At 42.2% G+C, this 12959-nt stretch overlaps 2 protein-coding genes across 5 annotated transcripts in view; both read right to left on the reverse strand.

The window, feature by feature from the left end:
• Positions 1-1707: 1707 nt before the first annotated feature.
• Positions 1708-7796, reverse strand: ARL2BP (ARF like GTPase 2 binding protein). Its single transcript, XM_010967304.3, has 6 exons — positions 7440-7796; positions 6606-6667; positions 5037-5143; positions 3972-4057; positions 3653-3749; positions 1708-3041 (listed from the first exon to the last, which is right to left on the reverse strand). Exons 1-6 carry the CDS (start codon positions 7475-7477, stop codon positions 2940-2942), a joined length of 492 nt encoding a protein of 163 aa, XP_010965606.1. The 5' UTR covers positions 7478-7796; the 3' UTR covers positions 1708-2939.
• A 1752-nt stretch (positions 7797-9548) lies between these two features.
• The window catches only part of RSPRY1 (ring finger and SPRY domain containing 1), a 42626-nt gene continuing 39215 nt past the window's right edge, over positions 9549-12959 (reverse strand). For all 4 annotated transcript variants that reach the window (XM_010967305.3, XM_045504553.2, XM_045504554.2 and 1 more), the window contains one exon: positions 9549-11107. In XM_010967305.3, coding sequence (XP_010965607.1) covers positions 11011-11107 — 97 coding nt within the window. In that variant the 3' untranslated portion in view covers positions 9549-11010. The remainder of the gene's footprint in view (positions 11108-12959) is intronic.

A 12959-nucleotide genomic window follows, 5' to 3' on the forward strand; every position in this document is an offset into this window, starting at 1 on the left:
GCTTATAAACTTCAGGAAGCTGTGGTGTAAGTCACTACAGTCTGCCCTCCGTATGCGTGGGTTTCATATCCAAGGATTCACCAGTTGTCTGATATAGCGGGTTGGGTGTACTGACTGTACTCAACCTTCTATATAAGAGACTTGAGCATCTGTGGATTTTGGTAGCAGTCCTAGAACCAGCCCCCTGCGGATACACAGGCTCCAAATGCCTATTAGAAGGCAGTTCTAGTCCTGGAGTCACTCAGCAGCACCAACCACTTCTTGGACCTGAGGTGGGAAGGCCAACTTCCTACCTGCTTTGCTGGGACTGTCTTATTTATGCTGGTCATCATGGCACAAATTTAACAGCACCCCCCCCCCCATTCTCAAGGGTCTCAGTTTAACACTAAATTATTTAGTCACCTTGCTGAACTTGAGATTGCTGTAATGTCACCTATCTTGAAAGTCTGTAAAGTTCACAGATCAGATAATCTAGGTGCTTGATGTGTGGAGCATCTACAGACAGTAGAGAGACGGGGTGGCAGCAGAGAGGGGGGTCCTCCTGAGCTTATTTTCCTACTACCATAGAGCAACGTGCTCTGAATAACAAGCCACAGGCATTTCTGGGTATCATTGGCCCTGTTTTGAAAAACTGGGAACAATTAAATATAACTAGATTCAACCAGTTGCAGATGACCTACTCCGTTATGAGGGGGTGGGGGATTAAGTCGGAGACCCATGTCCCATTTGGCCTGGGACAGGCCTAGTTTATGCCTATTGTCCTGGTATAACTATTAACAGCAGCCCTTTTTACTCTCCAGTGTCTCAGAGTTTGAATAATAAATTATAGTTATTCCAGGATCAAGCCATAAAGAGTTTAGTTTTAAGTAAGATCAACCCATTTTCTTTTGAGGCTTAAGAGAAAAAAAATCCTACACAAGTCTGACCAGGTTTCTGACACCATGAAATAGCCTATTTTGGTGGAGACGTTAACACACTTTGTCAAATAACTACCTTTTGGTGCAGGCCAGTGCCTCTCCCGGTCCTTAGCCCCTGCAGTTTGGATGAACACTGCTTCCCATGGGTGAGGAGGGCCTAAGCAGGAGAAGGAGGCAAGTGTGTCCTGAGGTTGGGGCCAAACATCGGGCTTCCTTGTCTGGGCCACGCCTGAGCCCCACTGAGGGTGGCACATGATGACATAAGTCCTTGTGTGGATGGAGAGAGAATTCTAGTTTAAAAGAAATCAGGAAGACTGTTTTCTAATATGAAGCTACAACAGGCTTGCTTGCCTTTTCCTCTGAGTGGAAAAAAATGGAAAAAGAACCATTTACCTTGTTTGTTTTTTATACTTTCATCTTTGGATTTGTCCACTTGCCTTTTCACAACCAGACTGACCAGCGGGTCTTCAGCAAGTGCTTCCAACGTACCGGGCCTGCAATGGGCAGTCCCCTTTACAGAAAGAGCAAGAAGGGGAAGCGAGGCCAGCAGAGGCAGTGCTTGAAAGCCGCCTCTGAGTGTGCCTTCAGCTTGAAAGACCCAAACATGGATAACCCAATGGCGGTGGCTCAGCTATCGTAAAGAAAGGGGATGAAGCATTTATAGTGATGGTTTCTGTAAAACACCTGAAAATTTACTCACGGTACAAAAGCATTTAGCAAGTGCCATGTCAGGATAGAAAAACACATAGCCTGTAGCTCATCCTTTAAAACCACAACAGCCAAGTGAAAAGTCAGTACAGATTCTTATGTTTACTTGAAAAAAAATAAAAGCAAAAAAAATAAGGTACACTTCAGGAATTGAATTACTATGGTTTTTCTTTCTAGAGAGGTGACATCCACGTTTTCTGGCCAGCAATATTCTATTAGACATTGTATTAAACAAATATACTCAATCCAAGCAGACAGATGACCAGTCAAGCTGTCTGCTACCTCCTACTTGTGCTGAGCTAGACCCGGGGAACAGCCTCTTGGGAGGATTATTCTGACAGCAAGAAGGAAGTTCAGAGCCCCTACCCCAACAGAAAGCCTAGGGAACTGATTTATACAGAAAGTGTTTTAAGGAAACCTGCAGAAACACTAACATGCGACAGGAAAAGGATCCCTGTTAGACTACTGCACATGTTCACTGGTGCCCAGTAAAACAGGAACACCAACTAGAAAGCATTTTTGCTCTCACAGCGCTAACAACTAACAAGCACACAGCATATAATACTTTGATCTTGAAGTGGGTAATCATGGAAGTTCCAAGATTATATCCACTAGGTTAGCCTGAGTATTCATCTATAAAAATATTTTTTCAAAAATGGGTAAACGAGAATTATACAATGTGACTACATCAGGGCCAGCAGAAGACAGTGACAGAAGGACTGCAAATGTAAGACTAGGGATTGATGATCACATGTAGCTTTTAGGGAAAGGACATCTCTAAGTTGATTCCTACAGCCAAGACTGGCTATGATAGTAGGAGCTTCAGAAATCTTCACATAGGCAGCTTGCTTGAATAACACCTTAGTTGAAACACTCCCAGTTCAAAGCCCCAATGAGGCTCAGGACTGAAACTCTGACCTATATAAAAAGGTGTGAGTACACAAAAAGCCTGGTGGGACATGCAAGGCCTCCTGGGCCAAAAGAGGGTTGGTGACAGTGGGTTCTTCCAAATGTGGACATACCAACATGTATGCTGAGGAAGGGCCCCCAGGTGGAACGCTGGACTTAGAAGCCCCTGGGAAAGATATCTACTCGGGGAGGAGTACTAGCGTTACTGAAAAAAAGAAGGTGTTTCAGGAGACAAGAAAGTATCCCAGGAGGGTCAGGTAATTTTCTAGACCCATCAATACTTAACATTAATGAAGAATTGCAGAAAAGTCAGTCCAAGGTGTATTCTGTCATCATTAGCCACAGTCTCTCCCAGTCCATTGGGCTGGTGACGTCCAGAAAGAGCCCATTACCTGGAGGTGGGACCTAGGACCACAGATTGTTCTGGGAAGCTGGCATAGAAGATGATTTGCACAACGAAGTAACCACTAAACCGCTGCTTAAGTCCACTCCCCGGCCTTCTTTTTCCTACACAAGAAGGGAAACAACTTTAAGAGGCAAGAGATGGGGAAAAAAGTCCTTTCTAGCTCAGAACCCACTTCTGGCATGGAGGAGGAGATGGGAGGGTAGCCACCAGGGAGCACACAGGAAGGGCAAGGAGGTGATTTTGTATTTTTGTTCAGCACTGGCCCTGGTCACTCTTAGAAAACTCTCTCAAGGAGGGGAAAGTATAGCTCTGTGGTAGAATGTGTGCTTAGCATGCATGAGGTCCTGGGTTCAATCCCTAATTACATGAACCTGAAAACCAAAACGGAAAAAAAGCACCTGTCTTCACTGAAAACCATTTGTTTTTCCTGCATTATAGGAAAGCCAAAGCAATTAGACCTGCTTTTTGGTTTTGTCATTTTGATTATTTAGGGACCCTGTTTTACCAAAACCATGAGCATGTAATTCCTCATTAAGGGATCCGGGCCCCGGCCAGAGGAGGACTGCAGTTCACTCTGCTGACACGTTTCTTGCTGCCAGGCTGATACTGGCCTGTCTTACAGGGAAAAGCACAGGGGTGTGGTTTGTGCTCGACAGGTCCACCTGGACTTTCTAAGTGGCTCACCGTGGCTGAACAGGCAAGAGGGACTTACTGCTCGATAGTCCAGAAACATTTCTTTAAAAGCCAGAAAATCCGTAAACGTGAGCAGCATGTCGAAAATGTCACCAGCCACTTCATCTTTATGGTGCCTGCAAAAGAAAAGGGTGGCTACTTCACAAATGAATGATGACACAGACCATCTCTGAGATTCCCTTCAAAGGTCTGGAGGGCCTCCCACCCATGACCTAACCACCTAGTGCTCTAAACCTTGATGTTCAAGCACTGGTGGGGTGTGGGGGAGGAAGGTCTTTTTTTCAGAGTGAAGAAGGAGAAGGGTGAGAAAAGGTAAATCAGAGTCAAGCTCAACTCACTGTAAAGTCGTAGTGAAAGCCGCCATGTTAAATCCAGGAATCCGTTCCAAGAGCTGTTCTTCAATATACTTTTCTACCAAAGAAATCTAACAGTGGAAAGAATCTTGGTCAGATCGTGCTTTAGGAAAACAAAACTTCTTTTCAGAAAGCCTGCCCTTCAGCCCTTTGCAAACACTTCCTAAGAGCCTCTTCTATGTGCCTAGCTTGGTGACACCAAAGAGAACCCAAACCCAGCTCCTGCCTTCACTGAGCACACGCCCTGTGCCCGGCCCACCACAGGAGAGAGGCGGCCACAGGCAGCTACACTGTAACAAGAGGAATGCTCCAAAGTAGGTCGGGACAGGGAGCAGCAGGGCTCCCACCCCTCATGGCAGGGAGTGAGGAATGAAACAAGTGGGGCTCTTCTTCCTGGGTAGATGGAATCTGTGCAAAAAGAACAGACAAAAAGGCATAGTGCTGGAGGCAATCACAGGTTCCTTCTGAGCTAAGGCTTGGCTGAAGAAACCTTCATTGACTCTGCCATGCTTCTGTATTAAGGAAAGAAAGTCTTGGAGGCTCAAACCTCTTCTCAAACAGATGAGATCATTCCAGGAGGCTGCACAAAGCCTTGGCATAGTGCAAAGACCCAAGGGTCAAGAGTCAAGGTTCTTGGGTCCTAGTCTTGGTTTTGCCACCAATTAGTTAATGATCCTGGTCTTGGTTTTCACTTTTAACTAACAGTCATGCATACCTGACTGGATTGTGTAGCAGGAAAAAATGGTGTGTGAAAGCCAAAGGTCAAAATTATATAAATGCAAGGTGTACTGTAATTGAAAGCAGGATTATGATAAAGCCAAATATCTTTTAAAATAGAAGACGAAATCATTAAATATTTTGAAAACAGCCCCATGAACTGTGCAGCGGAAAACAACAGGAGATGTAAACTAAACCAGATTCTAACTAGAATTCCTGGCAGAGTGCTGGTGGCAGATTTTAAAAGTTGAGTAAATTTCAACATCCTTTGACCCTAAATTCATATTTTAAAGAAACCCTAATCTCCAGTAGGAGAACTAGGAATCCACTTACATATTCGTTAAAAATAGGTGTGTAGGTAAGCTTATTCTCTTCTGTATCTTCAAACTCCTGGTAGTACTTGTCCATGAAATTCCTCTGTAGTAACTGGAACTCATCATCTGAACCACAATAGGAAAAATTAGTCTTTTTAATGGAGATTAGAAAACCATTCCGATTTACAAATAGGTAGGAATTATATGTCAGCCAAATTACTTTCTCAATGGCCAGTCTCTAGCATAGGGAAAGCCAAAGGTGTTAATGTGCAGCCTGGGCGCATGAAGAGCATTCACATGGTTGCACAACCACCACTGCCATCCTCTAGTCCATTTTAAACACACAGACATCCCAGGGTGGCTTGGGAACTCCCTCCCATTACTTCTCCACAAAGGAATGAAAAGGTTCTCATAAGGTAATTTCAGCAGCAGTGGTGGAAACAGTGTAGTGACTGAAGGGATGGGCTCTGACAGAGGCTAGACTGCCTCAGCCACTTGTAACTATGTGATCTTGGGCACGCTAATAAATTTCTTTAAGCCCCAGTTTCTTCAACTGGAAAATGAAGATGATCAGGGTCCCTATCATATAAGATTGCCAGGTGGAATTTAGATGAGAATTTTCATGTAGAGAGATTAGTTCCTAGCAAACACTTACTAGGGATTAGGGAATTTTAACAACCAAAGAGAATATTATTTCTAAAAATAAAAGGAAAGCTTCCCAAATGACCTAGACTTTGGGATAAGTACGCTGGGCTTACAGAAGGCTCACTTCCCCCCACAGCACAGAGGCCAAAAGAACTCAAAGTACCCTCAGCAGTCCCCACAAATCCTCAGATCCACATGGGATCTTAATGCTTAGTGGTGAAACAACTGTCTTTGGGGGTTAAGGGCATGGATCTTTACAAGACCCAAAGGTACAAGTACAAAAACTTGGTCAGTGATTTTTTTACTAACCAAGACCAAGAAATAACAGCTAGTGACATCAAATATAGTGTTCCTTTCCTAATTTTCAGAAAACTTCAAGTCAGCAGACAAAACTTCTCAAGTTTTTCTCTCCCACATACTTGTCTTAAATAGTTGGTGCCTGTTACTGCTTATTACTTAGCAGGGCTTATGGATGCCAAAATGAATCCACAAACAGGAACTCGGAACCTATGGAACTAGCTGAAGTATGATCCTTGTTCCTCATGGACATGTGTGCTATGGTTATAATATTACACTGTAGTTTATGTACCAAACATATTAAAACTCAAGACTAAAAAACAAAATTGCTCTTACTCTCTGAAATAAAGTAGGGTTAATATTTTCTAAAGTTTTGCCAAAAGCTTTGTAACTTCTAGGTGCCCCGTTACCTGTATAACTCCCTTCTGGGCACTGAATCTATGGTTATTAGTTGTTTTAAGGAGTATGGGGCTATATGCCTCTAAGACAAATCACAGTAAGGCTTACTTCGTATTATAGTATGCTACCTTACAAATTATATGCAGTTTGATGCTTTCTCTCTTTTTAAAATTAACTTTCCAAATTGATTTCAATGTCCTTAAAAGCAAGGGTCTAAAAACTAAAGAGCACAGGTAAGGAAGCTTACCCATGATAATGTCCTCTAAATATCCAACCACGGCATCAAATTCTGCATCAGAGGCGGAAGAGCTGAAAAACAGGCCTGAATTAGGTTCTGTTGCAAATAATTCGTTTAAAAAAATGTATTATGGACATTTTCAAACATGCACAGAGGAAAAAAGAATAGCAAAAAACTTTCATCACCCAGCTTCAACAATTAAGAATGATTATCGTCTAATCTAGCAACTTCAAACAGAAGAAAACACACTTGACCCATCTGTAACATCAAAGTTGAATCATGTCATGGATCAACTTTCAGAAAACCTGACATGACACAAGGAATTACAAAACGGACAGATAACAGGGGCAAAGGCTCGCATAGGACATCTTAAGGCTCCTCCCATTTATTTCCTTCGGGGTCTACTCACCGCATCTTCGTTATCACCGCACACCTATCTGCTTGTGGGCGGGCGTAAACCTGGTGCGGTCGAGGCTGGCCAAGGGAGGCAGTAAGATCGGGCTTCCCTGGGGGAGTGGGGGAGTGGGGGAGTAGGGGGGTGGGGGGGTGGTCTGAACCTTGGTAGGGCTTCGGCAGCTCAAACCCGCCAGGTTTTGCTGACGACTAAGGACTGGAGCAGGGGTATTGTGATAGAGGCGTGTATCATCGCACGACACCACGCTGTACTCCCGGCCTCCAGGCCTGAACTTGACGGTCGCAGCAGCGGAATCGACCATGGAAACCAGGATGGAGCCTTGTTGGTCCCCACACCCACCTTAGACACCCATTTTACAACGCGGAGGCCGAGGCCGAGCGCCGGCAGCCGGGGCCTCTAGCCTCCCAGGCCCGGGCGGCGTCACTTACAAGGACATCGCGAAGCTCTCTTCCTCTAGGGCGTCCATCGCCGCCGCCGCTGCCGCCGCCGCCACATACACCGGGCGCGGGCAAGCGGGTCCGATGACGGCCTCCTACCCTGCCCGCGGGCAGGGCGCAGCCACCTACCCAACCCGCATCCAGGAGGCCTCGCCGCCGAGGCCACGGCCGGCTCACGGCCCAGGGCGGGAGCGCCTACGCGTAAGGTCCCAGTCTTGAGCTCCCTGGCTACCGCCACGCGCCGGCCGGGCCTGCAAGCCCGACCGGGCCTCTCTACGTGCGCCGCTGCAGCCGCAGGGTCCAGGCGTCCGTTATCGCGTCCCGCCTCCCGTCACCATGGACACCGCGACCTTTCCACCGCTTCGCGGCTCCCGGCAGCCAATCACAGGCGTACGTTTCCCGACGCCAGGGGCGGGGCAAAAACAGGGAGGGGAAGTCAGGGAAACGGATGGAAGGTCTCGAAGGGACGCTGGATGGTAGTGGGCACGTTTGGGGCGAGTAAATGTCACGTCGCCCCTATTCTGAAGCGGAAGGAATCGAACCCGAGAGCCTCGATTTCCTCACTTGCAATTTGGGAATGAATTACAAGATTTAAGAAGATTAAGTAATTTTAAAGCGGGTTTTAAGAACACTGTAAATTGAAAATAAGAGCCAGTCCCTTAGCTTTTGAACCAGATAATGCAGAGATTTGCGAGACAGTTACTCCCTCTCCTGGAAGGAAAGCCCCACTGCAGGAAGGGGATGCCTTGTAATTTACATCATAAATATAATATTCACACCATGAAGATTATTTGGCACTAACTGGCTTCCTGGGTAGTTAGGCAAGATAAAAGTTGACAGAACCACTTTGAGCAACACAATCAGGTGACTTTTGCTCCACGAAAAGTCCCCTCCAAAACTGCCAAATTCTACAAAGGGATACCCTAGACCTGGTTTATCCTGATTGGATCATTAGACAGTGTGTCACTGCATTACATCCTTAAGCCGAATGTATGGTACATGTCTAAAGGGATATTAGGTATGGCTTAGGTTTGATCTGGGGTCAAATGGCCAGTCTTAATGAACTGACAGACATCTTAATGGACATAAACTATGTCAGTGGGATGTGGAATTAAAAATGGTTACCATGACACAGTTGTATGCAGGGTGAAGTCAATTCTCAGAGGTACTACCTCTGCTTAGCACCAAGTAGAAGGCAGGCATCTAGAAAGGTTTGCTAAATAACTGGGCCGAGTTCTGTTTAAGTCAAACACTGGTCACACAGCTCAAGGCAAACTGCAAATTTTCTCGTGACCTACTTTCTCTATAAGCCACACTTCTGCTAGACTAAATAAACTTGCCCACACATTCTACTGCTAATACATATATGGGATCAGAGTGGTGGAGGAAACTTGATTTCATCTATTCTGGTTATCTAACACTGTTAGAAGTTATCCAAAAACTTACTGGCTGAAAAAAAATTATTTTGCTCACTAATCGGCAATTTGGTCAGGACTTTGTAGGGACACCTAGTCTCTGTTCCACTTGGCATCAGTTGGGGCAGCTGGAATGGGGCTAGAGAAGTCTCTTCTGAGAAGCTTACTCTTGTGGCTGGCAAATTAGTATTGGCTGTGGCAGCTAAGTTGTGGTTGTTGGACAGAGGACTGTTGGGGGAAGTGGGAGTTCCTCCCCATATAGGTCTTCCCAGGGATGCTTGGGTTTTCTCACACCATGGCTGCTATGTCCAATATTTGAAGAGACAAGAAATAGAAGCTGCCAATCTCTCAAAGGCCTAGCTCTGGGAAACTGGCATAGCAACTGGTCAAGCAAACACAAAGCCAACTCAGATTTAAGGGGAAGGGGCATAAACTTCATTTATAGATGGGAGGAATGTCAAAGAATTTGTGGCCCTCTTTAATCCACTTCACCATCTCTGGTACTAAGAACAAATGGGAATAAAGATAATAGGTACCTACTTACTCAGGCAGGTGCCAGATACTGCACTAAACATTTAAAAACACATTGTCTCAAAAATAAATAAATAAACAAACAAAGACATTGTCTCCTTTCAAAATACTTGAAACCCTATGAGAAAAAAACAAATACCCAAAAGTTATGAAATCTTAATCAAAAAAGGCAACAAATGTTTTATTTCTTCAATGCAAATTACTGTATTCACCACAAGCTAAAGAAGAGAACATATATATATATATATATATATATATTTATATATATTTTTGAATTTATGGAAGACTAAAGACATGGAAAAAAATCCAGCACCCCAACAAGTACGGCCAGGAAGGAAATCAGCTCTGTAATAGGACAGTTTAATGAACTACAAACGAGAAAGGGTGGGAAAGGAAGAAAATAATGTGCATTGAATTTAAGACACTGTAAAACTCAGAAGACATATTTACTATTCAAGTATAAACTCAGTAAGGACTTGGCATAAATTGAAAGGCAGCTGCTGAGGTACACCATTATAAAATAAGTTCTATGAATTTACAATTCTACCTTCCAATTTTCTGGGAGAAAAAACCAAACTCTTGAAGGTCTTCCTCAGAGACCCTGAGAGGGAATAACACTTTTGATGAAGATATAGTCAACAATCCATGATTGAATTTACTATTCAAAAACATGTATTTATTTTAAACAATAGGAATACGTGCTCTCAGACTGTCCTCTAAGAGTTTTTGAGACTAGTTCAAGAGTTGCAAAGTATATTACTTCCAAAAACAATACTGATTAAAAAAATTTTTTTAAACAAAAACCAAAAAACCTGATTTGATGGTACCTTAAAAAGACCCTAAATACCAAATTTTCTCCAGTCTAACATTGCAGTTAATTTAGGAATTCCTCCTGCATTGTTAAAACATTTTTTTCCTCACAAAATGTGGGTGCTGAAATTGGATAGAAACACCATGAATGTGAAAATACCACCAATTTTCTGTAGTTAAAAAAAACTAGAATGTTCTTTGGAATCACTGAAATACAAAAATTTGGGGTTTTTTTTTCCCTACAGTCTGTGCACCTTCTTTCAGGCCCTCCATGTTGCTTGTAGTATTGACCTGTGTGATTCTAGTTTTACAGCTTCAAGTCTTGCAGTGCAATATCCATGCTTAACACAACCAGTGGCTCTCTGACCATCGGGAAGTTATGCTTACCCCAGAAATGCTGTCATTTACTTCTCTGTAATGACTTTTGCCCAAAATAAGAACTTTAGAATATGAGACAAAACATCCTGTGTTAAACAATCAAATGAACCCAACCTGGAGAATTCTGGTGTGGTTTCAGCACGCAGGAGGGCATGGTCTCCTATTGTTTTTCATGGAAGTACCACAAGCCTAGCTGTTAGCATTCAGCTTTCCTTGACCTTAAGAGGAATTTCTCAGGGCTGGCAAGTTGGGTTAGATTCTAGGAGAATTTTGTCTTTGACAAACTACCATTTTTTAGCATAAAATCTGGCCATGGCTATAAGTTTCAATGTGCGTACAACTGATTAGAGATTTTTTTTTCTTTGTTTTTCTTTTCAACATCGGCTGGAATTGAGTAGAAATAAGTCCATGATGCCTCTTCACATGTGTCATGAAATATGAGAAATCTGTCTGACTCTAGACACTATTTCTTTACGACACAATGGGCAGGTCTCCAGTTGCAAGGCACAATCCATGCACAGGTCACTGAGGAGAAAGACATAATAAATGCCAGTTAGTTCAATGCTTCAAAAGGTCAAACTGACGAACTGGTGACTCAACCTAAAATGTTAATAAGCATGTTAACTGAAAGGGTAATAATCACACGTGACTAAAACATAAAGTAAATAGATAAACAATAAGTCTCTCTCCAATTTCTGGTCCTCTATCTTCCTCTTCTGAAGAATAAGTTAAAAGTTCACGTGCATTCTTCCAGAAAGCCTGTATGTACACAGCCTATAACACACAGAAGTGTATGTATGTAGGAGTGATACCACGCTGTTTTTTCCATTTATCCCAATTATCATTTGCCAAATAGTCCATCTTTCACCACAGATATAACATAATGCCTTTATCATCTATTAAATTTTTATTTGTAATTAGTTCTGTTTCTGGGCTTCTATCCTGTTACATTCTTGTATCATTCTTTTCATATACTAGGACCAAACTATTAACATTTTTAAAAATTGAAGTATAGCTGATTTATAACATTATATTAGTTTCAGGTGTACAACGTAGTGATTCAAAATTTTTATAGTTTATACTCCAATTAAAGTTATTTATAAGATACTGGCTATATTCCCTGTGTGGTATAATACATCCTTACAGCGTATTTATTTTATACATAGTAGTTTGTGTCCCCGCTTAATCCCCTGCTCCATCTTGTCCCCACCCCCTTCCCACTGGTAACTACTAGTTTGTTCTCTGTCGGTTTTTGTTTTGTTATATTTATTCGTGTTTTATTTTTTAGGTTCCACATATAAGTGATAACATGTAGTATTTGTCTTTCTTTGTCTGACTTGTTTTACTAAGCATAATACCCCCCAGGTTCATCTATGTTGTTGCAAATTTAAGTTATTTTCATGTATTTTAAGATGCAGTAGGTAGGGTTAGTCTTCTCCATAACTCTTCTTTTTTCAGAATTTTTTTTGCTTTCATATCATTAACTTTTAAATTAGCATTTTGATTTCTAGGGGTAGGGGGATGTCATTTTTACCTGGACCAAGTTAAACTTAGAGTTTAGGGGAAATTGTCACCTTTACAATACTGAGAGGTCTTCCTATTCAAGAACAGATCCATTGATTCAAATCTTTACATTCCTTGGTAGTTTAAAAGTTTTCTTCAGATAGGCACCACATATTTCTTGGTGTGTACTCTGAGGCTTTTTTTTTTTTTTTTTGACTACTGTAAAAGGGATCTTCAAATACATGTTCTAATTAGTTGCTATTTATACATAGAAAATCTATTGTTTTAAGTTTTTTTTTTTATAACCAACTAGCTTATTCAATTGTCACACTGATTCTAATAAGCTTTTTTTCAGTCAATTCTCCTGGTATTCAGGTATGTAATCTGTCATCTCCAAATGATGATTTTGCTTCTTTTTCCAGTTTTAATCCCTTTTCTCTTTCTTGTCTAACTACCTTAGATCATACAATGCAAGTCATAGTGCTGACAGCAAGCATTGTTGTCTTGTCCCCAGCATCTCTTGAAATGCTTCCAGTGTGTCACCACTAAAAAGATGCCAGTGTTTGGCTGAGATATATATATGTCTTTTATATATTTTTTTAATGTCTTTTATATTGTTAAGGAAGTATCCATCCATTCTTATTTTACACTATTTTATTCCCTACATCCATTTGTTTTGTAGCATTCCATCCATTGAGATGGATACTGATTTTTAACAAATGTCTTTTCAGCATTTTTGGAGAAAGTGTTAATTCCTTACTCTCCTGTCCCTCGGCCTATTTGAGTAAATTATTTTTTTTTTTTTTGAGTAAATTCTCTTAATTTCCTATACTATACTATCCTTGCATTCCTGAAACAAGTACACCCTCTCCCC

The sequence above is a fragment of the Camelus bactrianus genome, chromosome 9, assembly GCF_048773025.1.
Source record: "Camelus bactrianus isolate YW-2024 breed Bactrian camel chromosome 9, ASM4877302v1, whole genome shotgun sequence".
In the NCBI taxonomy this organism is placed as follows: Eukaryota; Metazoa; Chordata; class Mammalia; order Artiodactyla; family Camelidae; genus Camelus; species Camelus bactrianus.

Bases quoted from the DNA above. Each gene is read 5' to 3' on its own strand.
- ARL2BP (XM_010967304.3), bottom strand. From the start codon at position 7,477: ATGGACGCCCTAGAGGAAGAGAGCTTCGCGATGTCCTT. The intron at 4,058-5,036 runs GTAAGTGGATTC...TTCCACTGTTAG, and splicing joins CACCTATTTTTAACGAATAT to ATTTCTTTGGTAGAAAAGTA. The intron at 3,042-3,652 runs GTAAGTCCCTCT...CTTCTTGTGTAG, and splicing joins TGTTTCTGGACTATCGAGCA to GAAAAAGAAGGCCGGGGAGT.